At 39.5% G+C, this 21,732-nt stretch overlaps 1 protein-coding gene across 5 annotated transcripts in view; it reads right to left on the reverse strand.

Annotated features, from left to right (window-relative positions):
• BICD2 (BICD cargo adaptor 2) overlaps nucleotides 1–21,732 on the reverse strand; it is a 111,234-nt gene that overhangs the window by 38,520 nt on the left and 50,982 nt on the right. For all 5 annotated transcript variants that reach the window (XM_044451116.1, XM_044451115.1, XM_044451114.1 and 2 more), the window contains exon 2: nucleotides 7,674–7,886. In XM_044451116.1, coding sequence (XP_044307051.1) covers nucleotides 7,674–7,886 — 213 coding nt within the window. The remainder of the gene's footprint in view (nucleotides 1–7,673; nucleotides 7,887–21,732) is intronic.

Below are 21,732 nucleotides of genomic sequence, written 5' to 3' on the forward strand. Positions count from 1 at the left end.
TCTGATGGGAACTGAGGTCCAAAACATCAGCAGGATATGCAGCTCAGCAAGACTGATTTAGTTCAACGCTTTCTTTAATGGGATGGGCCATAGGCATTCTTCACAGCTTATTGTACAGCCTGGGCAAGCCTAGGAGAGCCCCACCCATGTTGGGATACCACATCAATCCCAAATGAGCTCACTGGAATGGGGAGAAGCTTTCACTTCATGATCCCAAAGCAGTCTCTATTCTCAAGGAAGAAGTCTTGGGCATCCCAACTTTGAGATGCTAGGGTTTGGACCTGGGACATGTTGCATACACATCACGTGTTTAAATATTAAGTCATGCTCCTTTCCTGAATGATGAAATGTGTGAATTAGTGGTACACTGTTGTTTCAGGAAACATAATCTGCTGAGCTAGCTCATGACAACCAGCCTCATCTTCAGGAGCCACCCTACAAGCATGCCTTAACAGGAACAAACTGGAAAACTAGTTGTCTATTTTTTTTTAAAGGACAGCACATTGGCAATTATCCCTTTTGCATCCTATGAATTAAAATATTACACTGTTTTTGGAAATGAGTGGATAGTTTCTGTGTGTGTGCATATGAACATGTGGCTACAGAATAAACATCTTCAAGGAGGACTGGTGTGCCTAGTTAAAACAAAAACCAACCCAAAAAATAGCTCAAAAACTGGCATGGGCTATAGAAAAGAGCTCTGAAAACACATACAACATATGTAAGAGATTTACCAATGTGGCTGCAAAACTGAATTCAAGCTGCATACAAATTACCGGACATGTAGTGCACCACTATGTTAACTGCTACTTTGACAGGGACCACTTAGTTTCACAGTCCCCTTTTCTGTATTCAGACATACACTCTGTAAAGCAGTCTATCAATCTCCCTGTAAAACATCCCCTTACCTATTAGAATTCTTAATCCCCGAGACAATTGAATGATGATGCTTCCAAACTGTCTCCAAATGTTGACATGTCTATCCACAGATCTCATTGAAAGTGCTGTTTGGTTTCCCCACTGTTCCACTACCTACAGCACTGCAGCATCAAGGTGGAAACACTCCACCACTCAGCAGCCATTACGACAGTCTTCGTATACATGCCCAAAAAGGGCAGGAACCTAACCAAAATCATCCCCAGGCATATGATGTCACAGAACTTATTAGGGATGATGTGCAGAGCTCAAGCATGAATCACTGTGTCCTAATGCCTTCTGGTTGTGCAATATGACTTAGTGCAGTGGAGACAGATGTGCTTCTGAAGTTGCAGCTGAATAGTTAGAGGGCTGCCCTGTAAGGTGCACAGTATGTTAACCCAGGACTGGCAGGTGATGGGCAGTGCATAACAGAGAAAGCCCCCTCTGTACGTTCCAGCCTTGCCCTGCACCCCCGAACCTACCCTTCCGCCTGTATGTATCCTATCATAAATGAAGCAATATACTGCCGTTCTGGTGAATGTCTATAGGTGACGTGTATGTGGTGGTGGGGGGGACATTATTCTCATCCAAAACCTCAGGCAACCAGTTCTTGGTTCTACCACTGATAGAAAATACTGGGCCAGTTCTGTTGTACTACTGAATACTGGGACTGGCTGAAGGCTTCTTGGAGGCTTGGCTTGGACATTAGAGGAAATAACGTAATGCTAAACTAGAAGGACTTTTGGTCTGATTATGCAGGGCTAAGAAAGCATCCCAACTAGCTGATGTCAAACACGGTAAGTCTTCTGACACTTCAAAGGGAGGGAGGTTTCTCATTAGCAATATACTGTTGCATTAGCGGATGTTTTTCCTCAGGCTCTCCTTGCACAGTCTTGTCTTGTTTTCACAGCTTAGCCTACTCTGCAAAACAGACCATCATGCAATTTTGCCTGCTCTGCAAAACAAACCTTCAAGCTTTCTCCTGACAGACAATGCTGCATTATAAATGGAGGCAGGCTGATAGCCCAACCATCTCTACAGAGAAATTCTTGACTTCTTGCAAAGATGTACAAAAGAAAGGTGATCTTTTTCAGTGGAACAAGTTATGTGGTTGAAAAATAATATTTATTGTTGCACAGAATCAAGCAAAGGAATACTTTGTACCTTTAAATGTTATATTGACTGGAATGTTCTGTCCAATGTGCTAATGGCTTTAGAACACTTAGTAGAAGACTTAGCATGCTAACAGAAGGTTTTGATCACAGCATTATCAAAGAAATGAGGCACATTTTGGGCTACAGATTACTCTTTTCCTCCCTAGACAGGAGGCTGAAAGAGCTGCACATGTGCATTTGTGTGTATGTGCATATGTATCCAATAAAATAAATCCTAGCAAGTAGCATTTGAACAGACATAGACGCTTGATTCGAACTGAAGAAAAATGAAAAAAAAATCCTATCTCCACCAAAACCAAAGCTTCAAATTGTGCTTTACTTTCTCCTCCACTTCAAGTCAATGAATAAAGAGTTGCTTTACCAACTTCACCCTTATAGCCCTGCCACTGAGAAACTTTTGTTCTGCGTTATGAAGACCTTCATCTGCAGCATGTCCTAATATGGAACGCAGATGAATTTAGACTTCACACAATTGTTTGTATTCTACTTAGAACAGACAAAATGAAATGAATGGTAGTTCAACTGGACTAATACTGGATAGAACCCACGGATCTGGTTCATATGATTGCTGTTGGTTAAAGAAACCATGGTGACCATTATGCCTGGCATGTGCCATTTGCCTAATCATCCGCACAAGCTTGTCATGTTATCTGAACCCAGGCAGTATGGCTTCTTGGAAGAAGAAACAACCCTACAACAGAGCATTGATAATTTTAGGGTTATTTCCCTATCCAAAAAGCCATGCCATCAGGGTTTGGACAACATCACAAGTTATACCCATGCAGATGATTGGTCAAATGTTGCCTAGAATGCACCACAACTTAGACAAGCCATCATGGTTTAAGCCACTGTGATGGTGTGAACGAATACAAAGTTACCACACTTATTTTGTGCCGTACAGCTGACTTATGCTTGGCACTCTCCCCTACAGTGCAGCTTCTCAGTATTAGTCAACTAAAACACCAGTGATTTAACTGCTGGAAATGATGGTGCAGGAGGAGGCTGATGCAGAAACTCTTTTGAAGTCTGCAACTTTCAGGCCTGCTCAAGCAGAAACATACAAAGTTAAAAATAGCCTGCATTTGGAGTTCACTCTGAATGGGTTAAAGGATTCTATAGAACTGTTCCAAAGAAAAGCCGATGTGTTAAAACAAATAGTAGACAGATGATGGATAGTTTTGGGGAGGTAAAGCCCAGATGTCTTTAACATTTTGGCTTCACTTTGTATACAAAAACAGAAAAATGAACCTGGGATTGGAGGATAAAGAATGGACCAAAAACATATATTATGTTTTTAAAACATACCTTTCAGAAATTGAAGCATTTAGGCTTTTAAGAAATCAAAACTATTTGTTGCTATCAGAAAGACTTTGGTTTAATAACACACATAAAATACACAATTCTTCTTGATAGTTCAAGGAGTGTTCCATGCACAGCCTGTGATTTCCTTTTATAAGCATGGGTGCCCAAATGTTGTTAGGTCACAGCTCCCGTCATCTTGGACCATGATAACTGGGGATGGTAGGAACTATAGTCCAGGAGCCTGTGAAGACCCAAGATTACACCAAGTGCAACTTTCATTCATCTAGGCAGCCCTCAGTCTCTCTGTCATTGTCATAAACAGAGAAGGTGCAGTAAAGCTTGCTGGGACTTGCACAGGGCAGCTATCATAAATCAAATGGGGAATATTCCAAATTAGCCCTAATGGCAAGTAGCCAACTCACAGTATGCTAAACTCAGAGAAGTGTTCCAAAAGACCAGCTCTCCTCTCTCATGTTGTGTGAATGAATACAAAAAAGACATCTTAGTTCCACTTTTAATAGCCCTGCAGTCTGGTAGCAGAGAAGCCAGGGAGAAATCATGATTACTTCGCTTTAATTACCCCAACAATTTACGTTGAAAATGCTGGGCCACTTCAGTTTTATGGATTCCAATGTCATGCTTTCCCTGTCATATGTGTAGCTAAGTTTCAAAGCATCAAGATTTAAAATAAGAAAAAATTGTTAAAGACAGACATAATTGGAAGGAAAGACAGGACCACTATTGTCTAGCATTCAGTGTTCAGCTATAGCTAACAGTAAATATTTCAAAAAGCAAATCAAGAAATACTTTCAATAGGCAGTAATGTTCCCATGTGCCATGGATTTCATCTCTTATACTGCTTTCATCTTAGTTTAAGCTTTGATCTTTTATTTGCATACAACCTCTTTCACTATTGTTTATATGGGGCACTTCTGGAATTCTCTTCCCTTCCAAATTTTCTGCACTAACAACTGTCACGGGAGAGGGGCCTGTCATTACTTGGCACAATAGCCCCAGTCATTTAGGCTCAAAACTGCTTGAGCCGGTCAGCTGATGAAAAACCTTTGGGTACCACATGAGCCACTTATTCTTAGCCGGTTGCTCAATGGTCCTGGCATCCTCCCTGACACAGTCAGCCCAAAATGGGAGACTCCAGCATTAACCAAAAGAGAGATTGTGCAGCAGTTCAAGGTCTTGTCTGCAAAACTAGATCGGATTTTACCAAATTCATCAAAGTTTCATATACGTAAAACTACCTAAAGCCAGGCAAGAGATAAAATTAATCAAAAGTACAAATAACCATTATTCCTAAGGTTGTTTCCTCCTCCTGTTTAGAGGAAACACCTGCAAAGTGCATGTACAAAACTTTTACAGTTTTTTGTTTTCGTGTACTGATGGTAAATACTGGTAGTAAAATGATCTGGTTCTGGTATTAAAACAATCAACTGCACTATTTTCATCCCAGAACCATCATTTTCCATATTGAGAATCTTCCTGCAACTTTTGTGCTCCTATCAGATAGCTATAATGGAAATGTTTTTTTGTGTAAAATGAATAGAAAATTGGGATTTTGAGTGCCTGTGATCAGTTCCAACCACAGCTGATGGACCAGTAACATCTGGACTGGTGCTACTGGATGCTCTGGACTTTTGGCCTCCTTACACTTTTGGCAGGAACTCAAGGCAATCTCTTTCAGAGAGACACAAATTCCAGCGTCAATAAAAAAATGAAACAGACTACATAATTGGAAGCAGGACGTGAAGAAGCCATATTTTCACTGCAAGAACAAGATGAGGAACAGAATGTTGTAGCAACCATGCACTCTTAATATCAAAATCAGGGAAAAGCTGAAAAAGATCACTCACTGCAGCATGCTGTTAAAATACAATTTCAATAATTCCTGAGAAACATAAAGTACACTTAAATAATAAATTTTCAGTACTGAACTCAACTGACCCTGAATCAGAATTGTGGACTGAAACCAGAAACACTAGTGGGGAAGAATGCCAAAGGACAATTCTTGCAGGATAAAGAAAGAAAAGGCCTAGATGAATGATGAAAGAAAAATACGCAATTGCTAAGGACAGGCGAGAAGCAAAAGCATGAGTTGACAGAAATAGGGTCAGAAACCTGAATGCAACTTTTCAGAGACTATCACAGTGAGACAAAAAGAAGCATTACAATGGTCTGTACAAAGAAATGTAAGAGAACAACAAAAGAGGAAAAACAAGAGAACTGTTCCAGAATATCCAAAAGAAATCAAAGGGTAGTTCAAACCTGGATTAGGAATGCTACAATTCTACGAAAGGAATATACTATTTTCTCAGAAGAAAATAAACAGGAGATGGAAAGAATATGGAAGAATGATTCCAAAAGAGATTAAAAAATGAAAGAATCCTTTGAGGAAGAATTGTATGGAAAAGAGCCCACAATATCAGAAAGTGACATGAAAGCTGCTTTGATAGAACTTGGAAGGAATCAAGCACCTGGAGAAGACAGGGTATCAATACAAACTGTTCCAAGCTGTAGGGACAGAATTGGTCAAAATCCTGACAAGAGCATACCAAAATTATGGAAGATAAAACAATGGCCCACAGACTGGAACTGTTCAATATATATTCCAGTTCCCACAAAAGGAGATGCACAAAAGTGCAGCAACTATAGAACCATCACACTAATTTCCTATGCAACAAAGAATTTAACCTACATGGAGTGACAAATACTCAATGATCAAGCTGCATTCAGAAAAGAAAGAAACATACAAAATGATATTGCAAATATATGTTGGCACTGGAGTGCACCAAAGAATTTCATAAGATCAGTCTATGCATTATAGACTAAAGCAAATCCTTTGACTGCTTGGATGTCAAGAAGCTAGGAATGATCCTGAAAGAAACAGGTGTGGCTCCGCACTTGGACACCCTGATGCATAATCTGTAATGTGGAAAAGAATCTGGAGAAATGGAATGGTTTCCTACAGACAAAGGTGTTAGACAAAGGTGTATTTTATCTACCTCTGTTCAATCTGTACACAGAATGTATTGTAAGGATCCAGAGGAAGGGATGACAACTAGTAGAATATGCATCAGTAATTTAAGATATAGAAATGATGCCATATTATGGCCAAAAGCACCAATGAATTGAAATAACTCCTGATGACAGTGAAAGAAGAAAGTGCAAAAGCAGCACTGAAGCTCAACACCAAGAAAACATTAGAAATAATGTGTACAGAAGAATTACACAACTTGTCAACAATGACGAAACTGAAATTGAGAAAGATTTTGCAAACTGTGGCTCAATCATCATTTCAAATGGTGACCGCAACCAAGACACCAGAAGACTGAGACTTGGAAGGGCAGCAATGAAAGAACTATGAAAAATCACCCAGTGTAAGGTTATTTCACTGGAGATCAAGGCCAAGACCATCCACTCTATTGAATTCCTGATCTCTGTCTGTGGGGCAGACAGAGATCAGGATGTACATTTGTTACATTCTGCTGAAAGACAGCTTTGTGAATACCCTGGACTAACAGAAAGAAAAACAAGTGGGTCCTAGGTCAGATCAAACCAGAATATTCCCTGGATGCTAAAATGATGAGACTGAAGCTGTTGTACTTTGTACACCTCCATGCTAAGTCCAGACTCACTAGAGAAGACAATCATGCTAGAAAAAGTTGAAGGCAGTAAAAGAGAAACTATGAGATGGACTGATTTCATAAAGCACTGCTCAACCTTGAGTTTACAAGAATTAAGCAGTGCTGCAAAGGACAGGAGACTGTAGAGGGCATTCATTCATAGGGCTGCCATAAATTGGAGACTTGATGGTACATAGCAAGAACTATCTATATCAAAAATTCTTGATGGGGGACAATTAAGTGAAAGCATATTACAGGCTCAAAACTTATGGTGGCTAGAGAATGTAAGAGATTTGCACATGATAGCTGAAGAACTCAAGGTCTTCCTTTACCGTCAGATACCGCTTCAGCACTTCTACTGAAATCAACTAAATTTGCTGTGCATGTGATAAGGTTTTTTTTAAGTGCTTCAAGGATGGTATTTGTAACACAGTTGCCTTGAACAGCAGTGTCAAGAGTACCACTGGACTTGAAGGCAAATTATAAAACAGAAGCAAACCAAGAAATGCCTTTAAATAGTCCCCAACATATCTAATTTAAGAAGAATTGACCACATAAATAGCCATGGATTTACAAGGGAATGTAACATGATGATTTCAGAGCTCTTTTAGCTCAGGCATTTTTGTGAAAGAACTACCCTCACCTCTCTCAGTTCCTGGGCAACAGAATTCAAGCGCTCATTTTCAGACTGGGTGTTGGCAAGGACATTCCTCAGCTGCTTTAGCTCTGTCTGCAACTCCATGACTTTTTTCATGTAGTACTCTTCTTTAGTGGCAGACTCCTGAATCAAGGTCTCTTCTCTGCTCTCTCCATCTGCTGCTACTTTCTTGTGGTTGGTGTGAGCCTGACCAAAAGCCTGAAAAAGAAATCAGTTCTCTGAGAATGATATTTGCATTTAAAATCTCACTGAAAAGCATTTACAATGTGCAGAGAATACCCTGGTTAAGAAGTTGATGAGCACAGCAGTGTGCCAGGCAGAAAGGTGGCAGCAAGCGGCTTCACACATGGCAGCATGCCCTTGACAGTTCTCTTCCGTTTCTAATAAGCGTATTTCCTTATGGGGCATGTCACGTGCTTGGGAACGAGAACTGGAATTTTCAAAATGGTGACCCTAAAGCATAAACAAGGGCATTTTTAAAATCATCCTTTCTGAACATTAGGATGATGTAAGTTGTGGGGTCTAACACATCTGGAGGACACCAGGTTGGAGAAGGCAGATTTAAACCATCCATCTGTAGCCTAGCTAGGTCTACACAACATTCCACTCAGCTAGGTCAGTAGTGTTTCCCAGTTGAAGATACAGCACTGGCATTGACAAACACAATGCAGTGAACCTGGAGACAAGTAAGGATTTATGCCAGGGCTTCTGCTTGTGTGTGTAACACTAACTGCAGAGCCACACAGGCACCTACCAAACCAAGTGATCTCTGGCACAAGCCAGAGAATATAACATCAGTACACTTCTGTTGATCACAGTGGACCTGAAATAATAAATTTAACCACTTCTTTTACCTTCTTTTTTTTTTGCCTCTTTTTTTCTAAGTTTATATTGATAATGTATTTTATTTGCAACAGATACATGCCAATTAAATGCAGTTAACACAAGAAAAAAACATTGGAACACAAATGAATACACACACAATTCCAGTGCATAATCCAATATGTAAGTTAGCATGTGGTTGTACAAAATTGAAAGTAGATTCTGGCCCTTATGTTCCACTGTGCAATAAAAACTAACAGAACCAAAAGGGGATCCACATTTGTTTCCTACCAGAAATGTATCACTGCATGTTTTGTACACTTTTGGCCACATTCATCTTAGAATGTCTGTCATTCTAATCTTCATTTTACTAGGACCAAATTGAAACAGAGGGTGCATTTTGCAAACAAAATGGAATATATTTTTCTTATAAGCTATAGTCACACCCAGTTGCAAGGGGATTCAAAATTGTTTGTAAGTGGGTGGGTTGTGAGGAAAAAGGGAACATGATTCTCTTGTCAAGTCAGCTTGGTCAGCTACCTCACTCTTATCTGGTCGTGCATTGCCAACTGCCTGGACATGGCGCAGGGATGGGTATATACATCTGGAAGCACATTCAAACAAGCATCCCACTGAGAGTAATGAGTTTAGATGAGTAGCTTCTGTATCACCATTAATCTCTTAATGAAAGTCATTCATATACATTGCATTGCTTATTTTTAAATAATTTTACTATATAATCAGAAACAAACAAAACCCACACATATTAGAGAGAGTCACAAATAAATATGAGCATGCTGCTCAAATAAATCTAAACCACTAGCACATGCCTAGCAATTTAAGTTATCAAATGCCCTGCAATCCAGTTTCCACTTTCATTGCATTACTTTCAATGGAATGTGCAATCAGAAGGGCATCCAGTCCACACCCTGCCTCACAAGGCAAAGCCTCCACAATTACGGCTGGCTCCCTGGCAGACCACTGCTCAGTCTATGGAGGCTGGGGAACAGCACCAGGAAGACGGATGAAATCTCCGGCACAGCCCTGCTTCCCTTCAATCAGACATGGGACCTTATGTGAAAGCAGAAGCAGAGTAGAACGAAAGCCTCACTGCACAGTATTGTTGCAGTGTAGAAGGGCAGGGAGTGACGGCCAACGGGAAAGTGTTCTCTCTTGCAGAATAATGAAATATAGATTAATGCAGTGCTAATGGTGATTATTGCTAAGGCTTGAAATGTGTTAGGCCTTATAAAGATGGGAGGAGTAGGGTGTAGTTCTAAAGTGATGAATGAAGCATTGCTGGGGAGACATTGCTATGTGCAAAGTCATGAACGTATTACAAGATACTGTCTTGTTTGTCTCAAGGAGCCTTTGCCCTGTATCAAATATTGCACCTACGTTTGCATTTTTCCAAGCATATGCTCATATGTAAAAGTCCACGTTCTACTTGGGACAGGTGACGACCTTTCTAGATCTGTTCAGAGAGGCTCTCTCCCTGAAATGCTGTAGATTCCTAATAAGGTGTGATGCACTGCATCCAACAGAACTGGCTAATGAGATTTCTTGATATTGTGGGGGGGGGGGGGGAATTGCTTCCGCACATGATTCAGGCTGGCAGCAGTGGAGGACTTTGTTTGCTCTTAGGCTACCTATAGCCAAATATGCAATGGGCATTCTGCATTTCCTACATGATTCCTAATTGTCTGGAAGCACACAGTAAAGATGACCTCCGGTATGCACAGGATTTATTGTCCAGCTGGTATTAATGTGTAACCCAGAAGTATAGCTACAGGAGACTCTCGGTTTACCAGAACTCAAGAACCAGCACTCTCAAAAACAAAAAATCAAAGAAATAATACTTTAAATAAAAATTAAAATAAAATCAATTTCTGGCAGATATGTAAGTTTAAACTTGCCCCCCCTCCACACACACACACCACACCTTGAGTAAGCCCACGTTTGTCTCTCCCTTGGCCAATTCACCATGTGTAACTACCAGTCCTTGGGATATTTTGTTATTCAAATTTTGTGCTCCCACCCAAGCCCAAGTCTGCCCAAAGGCACCTTGCTTACCCTCAAGCAGCAGATGGGAGGATGCAAGAGGCCTGAGAAAGGTGAGAGTTGTGCAGCGCTCATGGGGGAATTTAATGTCAGTCTGTCAACGATCTATGGAATTAAGGCTCAGTCTCAGAAGATAGAAGTTTCTCTGTATGTGTCTTAATTTGCTTTTAATTATTGTATTTCAGTATTAATATCAAACCAATACAGAGTTTATGGTATGGTATGTGGTATAGTATTAGTTAGGCCTATTTTTAATAGTAACTCTCACTCAAGCAACCAGAAACTACATTTATCCGGCATCCACCTATCCCCGGCATCCACCTATCCCCACCAGTGTCAATCTACTGTACTTACCTAGAAATGGTAATATCTGAATTGCACGTGCTATGTAAGATGCATATGCAGTGCAGTACATTGTTTGGATTTTATCTTCCCACCCACTTTATTGGTAATACACTATCTTTTCTGCTAACTACTAGAAGAGGAAAAAAGTGATTTCTTTACTAGTCTCAATCGTATCAGACACCTGTAATTAGTTCTTAGGAAGCCCAGTCACCAACAGATGTTTATAAAGAAAAGAGTTTTAACATTTTGAGTAGGCATTCTCTGGTAACAATCTGTCTGACAGATGGACTGGAGTAAATGAGATTAATAATTACTGTCTTTGACAATGTCTGTTCCAACCCAGTTCTTTCTAAGTTGGCTTTGGCTTTTCCAGGTGAATGAGTAAATTCAACATCCCAGTTACTATAAAAACAAGTTTTCATAGAGGGAAAGGTTGCTCATATGGTGCTATACTTCAGTCAGGTCAAGAGCAAAACAGCCTTTCTTCCTCCTCCAAAAAACCTCCCAGTCTATCCAGTTTTCCATTAACCATTTAGCCCTTAAGCCCATATCTGTCATCACAGGAGGAAGTTTATTTCTAACATGCACAAAACAAGCCTTAGGATTTCATTACTTCGACATACTAGATAGAAAGCATTCACTGATACAGTAATTATTGAATCAAGTAGGACTGAAACATGTGATTGAACATGCCTGTTCCATCATTCGTTCAAGGCATCCATTCTTACCAGGTGGTGGAAGTCAATTTCAGAAAAACAAATCAGAGAAATCAGAGACAAATACCCATTGAGTAAATGCTGGCCAGGTTTACAAAGCAGCCCCAAGGGAAATTAAAAAGCATCACATTTCAATAAAAAACTGAAACACCATCTGTGTGAGTTGCTGTCAAATTAATTTCAACTGTACCAAGCAGCTTAAAAGCCTAATGCCCGAGACCTATGCATGTCAAAAGGTAGGTACATATATATGTGAACACCCACAAGACACCAGTAGCTCTTTTTTGTTTCTTGTACTGTGTTCACAAGTTTGATGGCGGTGCATGATCCAGGCCTTCAGGTGTCAGCGCAGATGGAAGCTGTGGTCAACAGTGTCTGCTTTCAACTTTGGCTGATTTGCCAACTACCTCCCTTCCTGTAGGAAAATGACCTAAAAACAGTAGTGTACGCACTGGTAACTTCTAGGCTCGGTTTCCGCATGTTCTACATAAGGCTGTCCTTGTGCCTGTACCAGAAACTGCAACTAGTACAAAATATTGCAGCCAGGTTGGTCTCTGGAACATCGTGGAGAGACTACGTATCACCAATATTAAAGTCTCTACTGGCTGCCAATGTGTGTCTGGATACACAACAAGGTGTTGGTAATCCCTTTTAAAGCCCTTCATGGCTTGGTTCCAAAATACCTTCTGGAGCACCTTTGCCCATATATTCTGCCTTGCCTGTTAAAGTCCTCTGGGGATAATCTTCTGCAGTTTGTTTCTAAAAGATTAATGTCAACTACCCAGAGGACATTCTCAGTGATTGTCCCTCAGCTATGGAATGATCTGTCAGGAGAAATGTGCCAGTTCCCCCAGACTGCTACCTTCAAGAGGGAATTAAAGATGTACCTCTTCCAAAAGCCCTTTCCACATAAGTACCCAGATTAATTTATTATGCTTGCTTTTAGTTGAATTTTAATCATTGTTGTTTTAATTTATTGTAAACCTCCCAGAGTCTGAGAATAGAGTAGTATACAAAAATCAAAATTATTATGAATATAGGAGTTATTTGAACCCCCTGATCATTCACTGCCTTTTTTCTATCTTTTCCAGAACGGAACAGAAAAATAAAGTTTAAATAAAATACTAGTTTCCCTACCTGAGATAAATAAGTTCATTACAATGTGTTATTTATTTATTTAAACATTTGTATCCCTATATATTGTATGTATACCAAAATATATTGTTACAGAAAAGAATTATACATAGACTTCAACAAAGGCAGCCCCAAAATCATTATTTCTCTCCATTCATGAGTTATACCTAAAACCACTTATCTGGAAATTAAGTTTCAGTATCCTCCACCTATTGCATTATTGCAGGTAGCTATTGAGCCTTCCAATATTCTAGTATTAGTGTTTTAGCTGTTGAAAGCATACAAAATCCAGGTAGGGCAACCTTGCACTAAGTTCTAAGAGATAGGCACAGATAGTTAATGTAAATGTTAGCCAATTTTCTAGCACTTCCTAATAGAATTGCTATTGGGCACTACCAAACCATGTAAGAGAATAGTTAGCCATATTGCACCTTCAACAATCAGTCAATTTAATTAAGCCCTCACTGTTACAGTGTCAGTATATTCTTTTTTTTTTTCTGAACTTAACATAATCTAAAATCCATTGCTGCTTCTGAATAGATGCAAATGAAGCAATCCATTGTCAGGGCAAAACTGAGTGCTCGAATTGAGTAACCCATTCTTGCTTAAAATCCTATGTATCATATTTGTTTACTGACAATATACAATGCCTCAGTGTAGCCTCGATACTTCTGATACTTCAGGGGACTCTGAAGGCCTAAAATACAGGACCAAACCTAAGATTCTAACAGATGTTTCAGCTGCACATATTGCCATTTAGCCATGACTGGTAAATCATATTTAGCATGCAAAACAGAGAATGGCAGAAAATTATCACTGGGGCCTACATTCTGATCCAAAGTAACAATCAGCTGGTCTGTACAAAGATGCCAAACAAATATTTTTTGCCAATCTTTAAGTCCAGCTTTCAGCACAGAGGTAATTTTGCATGTGAAAATACATCAAACTTCAAATCTGGTGAGTGAAATTTTATGCCATTATGTTCTTACTCTTACATACCTAACTGTAGGAGACACCCTATTTCTTCTGGTCTAGTGAGAGACTAATGCAATGCATTTAAAGCAAGCATGGAGCTTTCAAAACTCACCAGAAAAATCTGAATGGAAATTATAATAATTTAGTAGAAATCAACAGATAGTCTCAATGATTCAAACAGAGAAGCCAAATCCACACTTTTTAGTCATTTTTAAGGATGTTCATGGCAAAATGGTACATCATAGGAATGTATGAATCAAAGCATTAAGTACAGTATTCCAAGTGTGGTAACATGACAGATTCACACTTGGACAATGTAATACTGACAATTTTACTTTCAATTCCTTCTCTAATTATGTTCAGCAAAGCAGCTGCAGAGGATCAACATTTTCACTGAGCTGTCCATTGTAACCCCAAGATATCTTTCTTGGTCACTCATGCTTACTCTAATTCCTTGAGTGCTTCATTATTATATATTTTACAGGTGGTCATAGATCTTAAGATATGCTTAATTCAGTAAAAATTGATGTTTTCTGATGTGACTGGATGTCACAAAGACTTTTTGAGAAGGGCTTAATTAAATTGGCCAATTATTAGAGGAACAATGCTAATTCTTCACTTCTTCATATGTTCTGATAATGCCCAATGGCAGCTCCTTCTAGCAAGAGGTAGTAAGTCGGATAAATCTTATGATTGAAAGTTCTTTAATATTCAAGGATACACAACTTGTTTGGAATCATTCAACCACCTCTTAGAATTTAAAGCAAGGTCAACATAAATGGATTTTCCATGTCCTTTAGACAGCTAAAAGACTACTATTACAACATTGGAAAGATAAATGATTACCTGAAATAACAGAATAGGTGAAGGATTTAATGAAATCCTTTTTAATATGTGGCCTTTAGGCATAATTTACCAATGGATAAATATGTGGAAATTTAGGCTGCCTTTGTTGATATTTATAGGTAATTATTTTAATAACAGTTGTGTGTTCTGTTATATAGTAACATATAGAGTTTATTATATACCTGAAATTAGCGCTATGGATCTTTTTATTCAAAATTGTAATGTTTCAGTTCTGTTCCTCTTTTAATGGTGTGGTCTGAGTTTTTATTAGGCAATAAAATAATAAAAATATGCAAATTCAGATTCCATCATAATGTATATGAGTTTGGGATTTTTGCCTCAATGTGCATCAGTTTATACTTGCTTACTGAAAAAATGTAGTTCATTTTCATATCTAAGAACATGCATTTATCCAATTTGCATCAGGGTAACTGATGGCACCCATTAGTACAGCATGCATATCATTCCCCGATTTCATTCTCTATATCAAGATCTCCCTGAGTATTTCACTCAGTGCAGCAATAGCATATCTATGCCCAGTACTAAATAATTTTGGAGGCTGGTTTTGAGACACTCACAAAAAGACTATCTCTTAAAAGTGCCTGGTGTTCTTGATACTGTGAGCCCTTTGATGGAGCAGATTTTGAGAGCCTGCCGTGCTTTGAGATGGGAGAATCATTCATCCCACTACATTCCACTGACAGAACTACTTTTATTTATCAATATGTAAATAATTTATCAATATGTACAACTAAACAAATTAATATTCACAATAAGATCACAGCTACAAGGTGTCCCAGACTGATTTTTAAAAGATCGCTTAGTAATTTGGTGGCTGTTTCAAACTGAGAACATTTATCATGTGGTCCTTACTAGTGGATAAATAAACAATTTATAAAGCCAAGAGAAACTGAATATTCATGTTCAGTGTGCCATGGGAGAATGAATTACAATGCCAGTCTTCAAATCCTGCATTAAGAAGGTCACTGAAAATAATTCACTGCCAAGTAAGCAATTCACTTCCCCTTCTAGTTATATATATTATCTGAAAACGGCTGGGATCACCCATGGTCAGAAGCCAAGCATGCTTTTTTTACTTACATAAAATCAGTAACCTTAGGAATTTACATACACCTGAAAAGTCAACACGTCCACTTTTTCACTGAAGGGTGAAAGAAAATAGATACACACTGGGCCTGTTCACATGTAACAACAGAACCCATGGACCATCTAGTGCAAGCAAGACGGAACAGGGCAAGCTACCTGCACCGCACCTGCCATTTCTGCTTTTACTCAGTAACCCTTTGTAGTTCCTAGCATCTTGCTCAAACCTGGTTTGCTGGGGTGATCAGGGGCTAGACCACCCAGCAGTTAACCCAACAACTAACCTGCTCTTCTCTGGTTCATGCACAACAGCCAGTGAATGACTTAACCAATATGCTGCAGTGTTATGTGAACCAGGTCAGTGGACTGAAATGAATCCAGTGCTGTTCATCTGGCAGCAAGTTGATCACTTCTTCTTCCTGGAGGCCTTCATGCACTTGTTCAACCAGTTCTCAAGGGCTGTGGGGGTTGATTTGGGACATATAGAATGGCAAGAGGGAGGGCAATGGCACAAGTCAAAGTGTGTTCACGCAACATTTGATTCCCACCCAGCATGACCTACCTCATCCCATTATAGCCAATTCTGAAAAAAGCTAAAACACTTAATTCAACCTACATCATATGCAATTAGCCAGTAACTAAAGAGAACCACCCAGGATCAGAACACAGACCTACTCAGCCCTTTCTCTCACAGAGGCCAAACAGATGCCTTCCTGGCCTGCTTGTGGGCTTCCCATGAGCTACATAAGGAAGGTTATATAAAGTCATCCAGAGCCAAAGTATGAGGGAAAGCAGAAAATTCTAGAAATGGCTTGCAATCAGCCAAAGAGCACCAGCAGTTGCTTCCCAGACAGAATAGCGGACACAGATTTTGTTCTCAAGAAGCTGTCACACTTCCAGTATCGTGTATGAATGGAACCTAATCATATTATTGAGGCACGTGAATGTGCAAGGCTCAGGAAAAAGAATGGAAATATTCCATTGCCCCTGCCCACTTGTCACAAACTTACGTTATGATACTTAAAAGTACAGAAATATATATTGGATCTCCAATTACTTTGCAACAAAAATAGTCTCAAAATGTTGATTTCATTTTCCACTTACTAGAAGTGTTCTCACCAACAGACATACTCAAAACAAATATAAATTGTGGTGCATTTACTTTGTTCCAATATAACAGGCCTTGTTGGTTTGGTTTTTTTAAATTTTAGAATGTGTTTGTATATGTAAAGTTTACATCTTTCCCTAGAACTCTTAGCCCTTTCTGTCATAATTGCGCAGAAAAACTGCTCCCAAGGACAACTCATTATGAAAAGGTTTAGCTATCCTCAAATCAATGTACAGTTTAAAGGATTTTTAGCTTTCAGGGGACACCTGCAGTCTCAGTTTCTAAGATATCATGCTGGCTGAACCTTTGTCTATCATTTTAATTGCATAAATCATGTACTTATGATAAGCAGTGTCTTTTATCATTTGTATCAACCCATTTGAACTTGTAAAGCATGGTTGCCATGACAAAACAACTTCCCCATGCCTTTTGAATGCATTTGATGTACACCTCAAATTTCTTGCTGCAACTTAAAAAGCAGACCCTTCCATTGTCATCCCTGTTTCTCAATAAAAGGCAAAAAATTTACTTCAATGATGCAGGTGCTGTTCTTGCACACACTGTCTGTGCTCACACAACACAGCAAACATCCATGCGTGATCACCATGATATGTGGTTCTTTACCATGACCTACCCAAAAGATGATCAAGGGGTTTCCAAGTTATCACAGTTCCCATCCTCCCATTGTTGGCACATATCCCATCAGCCATTGTGTCTGAAATTCAATCCCAAGATGCATTGCTCCTTCCTTCTTCCCTTATTGGTCCATACACAGGGATTGGATATGTTATGTTAAGCTACCCAGCAAATGGGGACTGCAGGTGGCGCAGTGGTTTAAACCGCTGTGCTACTGGGCTGGTTGATCGAAAGGTCGCCGGTTCGAATCTGCACAACGGGGCGAGTTCCCGTTGCTCCGTCCCAGCTCCAGCCAACCTTGCAGTTCGAAAGCATGCAAATGCAAGTAGATAAAAAGGAACCACTTCGGTGGGCAGGTAACAGCACTCTGTGCACTTCGGTGTTTAGTCATGCCGGCTATATGACCATGGAGACTGTCTGTGGATGAACGCTGGCTCCCTCAGCTAGGAAATGGAGATGAGCACCGCCCCCTAGAGTCAGGCATGGCTGGACTTAATGTCAAGTGGAAACCTTTACCTTTACCTTTTACCCTGCAAATAAACTCTTCAAGAGATCAGGCTCATTGTGGGTTGCTCTCCTACTCCTCCCTCCTCGTTTCTTCAGCTAGTATTCCAGTGTCCTTCATTATAGAACATTTTTCTCCCTTTCTCTTCTGATCGCTACCTACTTTCATGTTTGTTTTTGTCTTGTTTTGCAGTCTCAAAACAGTACAACTAGGGCATTTTTGGTCAGAAAACTGAGCAATGAGATAAAAAAATTAAAATATTAAATAAAATGTATTTATATGAACTAAATATGTTTATAATATCATTAATTTGTTTTGTTGGGGATTTTTTTTTTTGCAAATGCACAGGAGTATACTTACTGCAATCCAAAATAAGAAATCTTATGTTTCCTTGTTTGTAACCGCTGTCAAAGAGAAAGGAGAAGAACAGAAGGAAATAAAAAGAGACTGCTTATAGGCTAATTCCCTAAGCTATTAAATGAAAAGTTTTGGTAAGGAGAAAGGGAGCAGCAAAGAACATGCATCCAAAGTGACACCAGCTTGTCAATATGGTTCTCAATTATCCAGCCTCCCCAATTCTTCAATTATTCCAGAAAAGGTGGATAACTCCCTCACATTTTAGGGGCTCCTTTTTGGAGCACTTACTGCTGTAGGAACTGCAGCTCATAGAGTTGTAAAAAAATCTGCATAGAAATATATGCAAATGTAATAGATGGGAAGTAAATGGAGAGCAATTTTGCATACATTTAAGAGTTAGGTAGGAAATGGAGGAGGAATTGTGCCCCTGCACTAATGGAACAGCTAATGCAGATGCACAAAATAAAATGAACATAATTTTACAATGTCTTGGGTCTGAAAAAATAATATGGCAACCAGTGACAGCAGCTCCAAAATACCAGTTGGGTATCAGTGAAGAGAGTCTCACTGGTGACAGCATGAACAAGATTGCAAAGTATAGCTCTTGTCAAGCAAAGCAATTAGCCTATTTCCATGACTCACAATAAAATTACTCTGCCAGGTTCCCATAACATACCATTTTGGGTCAAACAATTACTAGGAAAAGCCATGGTTTGTCTGGATGGCTAGTTTCCCCAAATATGCCAACCTGAGTGAAGCAGTCTGGGTTCGGATGACACAACAAACCACCATGGCTACTTAACTATGCTGGGTTGTCATGGCATGAGAACCAAGTCAGTGAATCATCAAGAGAGCAGGCAGTTCACCAATGCTGCAATTAAACTGAAGTGTCAAACGCTCCTGAGATACATCCAGTCCTGTAAAGACTGTATGGAACTAGAAGCAGCTGCTCCTGTACACCCATTGAGGCAGCCATTTCTTTTCCATACAAAGGTGACTGGAACAGGAAATTTCCCAAAAACACGTGATACTTCTGTTTTCAGCATGTGACACCCAATAACCATCCAGATCATCTTAGTAAATTAATAATCTACCCCAACACATGGCATAATGTAGTACCCCATTTTATTTGGAACTTGATTTGTTAGGTCATAAGTAAGCCACTGGAAAATTGATATGGAACAAATTACTTGAAGAGGCAATATTGATTTGGGTCAAGTGGATGGGTTAGAGAAAAAAATCAATATAATAGTTCTTTTTATTTGGGGAGATTTAAACGGAAAATTAGTTGACTAGGCTTACTAATTGGCTTAGGATTCAAATAGTCTAATCATTATAGATACAAATTAACATAGGAAGAACTGTGGAATCTTTTGTCCTTTTTGTAACACATACCTACTTATTACTAAAAAAGAGCTCTCACATCCCACCAGCCTCCATTACAACACTGATGTTTGCTCATCTTTCCTAGTACTCACACAGAAAATATAATGGCCAATTAGCTCCCACACACGCACACACACCCTGAGCCCAGCCTGCACATCATGATGGAAATTCCTGGATAGTTTAACCAAAGAATTCCCAGGAACAAGTATAAGATGCTTCCAGTTTTAATCAACAACTCATTCTTGTGTTTCATAACATCCAAATGCAGAAACTTTGAGCTGTTTAAAGCTAGACAATCCACCGCTTACCAGCAATTGCCCATGGTTTGTTGCCAGGCTATCTCTTGGTTGTTTAACTCCTAAAGAACCGAAAGATGTAAGTTTGGATGTCTTGAAACAGCCTAGGAATTGGGAACTTCTGGGCTGCTAACAGAAATTCAAAGTTACTCATTTACAGCTCACAATGCCATTTGCCTGTAGCAACATCTGAATTAACCAACCCAGGAATTGCCAGCACAATGTGTTAACAAGTTTTGTTTTTTTGTTTTGTTTTGTTTTTTTTTTTTTTTTTTTTTTGACCAACAGTGCTACGGCAGACTTTCCTAACCTGGTACCCTCCAGATGTTTTCAACTACAGTTTTCATGATCCCAACCAATGGCTATGCTGATGTTGCTGACAAGAGTTACAGTCAAAAAGATCCAGATGTCACCATGTCAGGAAAGGCTGTCCTAAGGCATCTGCCCTCTGCAGCATCCACCATAACAAGATGGTAAGTAATTGTGGTCATAGGACACTAATGTTCCTGTCTATACAAAGGAACCTTAATTACACATCACAATGTCCACAGCATTAACAGCTCATAAGTAAGCAAATGCTGAAACTCTGCATTGACCAACATTTGCACAAGCTGCCAGTTGCAGCTTGTGAACAAACAGTTTCACTGCCATTCCAATGATAACCGCATCAGTTGATGATTCGCCAAAATCTTCAAAATGCTAAAGTAGGTTTCAGGGGAGAAGAAAGTTTGACACATAAAGAGCATGCCAGTTGAGAGCTACTAGTTTTTAACCTGCAAGACCCACAGGAGGCTAACAACACAAGATTAAATGTTATGTATGTGCATCATGTTTAGCAGCATAAACAGAATAGCAATTAAAGAACATTTGAGACTATCAGGAAGAATGGTGGTGGTGAATTCTAAAAATCGTAATTTGCTTGTCTCCCACTAGCTTATTTTAATAAGATTTCTAGCATAGCAATTAAAGCCTGATTAGGAATACTTTGTGCATCCTGCTGTGACCTTATATGTTACTGATGTATTTCTTGACAGACTAGTTCTGAGATGAAGCTCACAATATACCTATTTCTTCCCTCCATTATGATGTGTATGGAGTGGGGAGAATCACTCTCAGATTAAACTCAGACTAACACACCAAGTAGATGACAGATGATACATCCCCCCTCCTGATTTCGTGATGTATTTCAGTTTCTACTTCTGCTTTTCTTTCTCTTGCAAATAACCACACCCCTGGCAACATTTTCATTAAAAGCTGATTGCCTCCCCAGAGCATTAAGCATTAACAGAAACTTTGGTTCCAAATTACAGGAAGAGAGAAAATGCATTTCCCCACTCCAAACAGGAACTCTCTACAATGCCCATTATATAAATATTGTATAACCACTCATCCCTCAGCAGATGGGGGCACATAAAGAACAGTTCCCATGGCCATCAATGAACAGTGGAGGCAGTTATGCAGCACTGTCACATTGTGCCCAGTGTTTACGCATGAAGTACTATTTATGCAGGTTTATATGTTACTCTTAGAGGAGATCAACCCTGACTGCTCCTTAGAAGACCAGATCCTGAAGATGAAGCTCAAATACTTTGGCCACCTAATGAGAAGGAAGGACTCCCTGGAGAAGAGCCTAATGCTGGGAACAAAAGATGGCAAAAGAAGAAGGGGATGGCAGAGGATGAGGTGGCTAGATGGAGTCACTGAAGCAGTTGGTGAGAGCTTGAGTGGACTCCGGGGGATGGTGGAGGACAGG

This window comes from Varanus komodoensis, unplaced genomic scaffold (assembly GCF_004798865.1).
Source record: "Varanus komodoensis strain SLA01 unplaced genomic scaffold, ASM479886v1 scaffold6_2, whole genome shotgun sequence".
Lineage (NCBI taxonomy): Eukaryota > Metazoa > Chordata > Lepidosauria > Squamata > Varanidae > Varanus > Varanus komodoensis.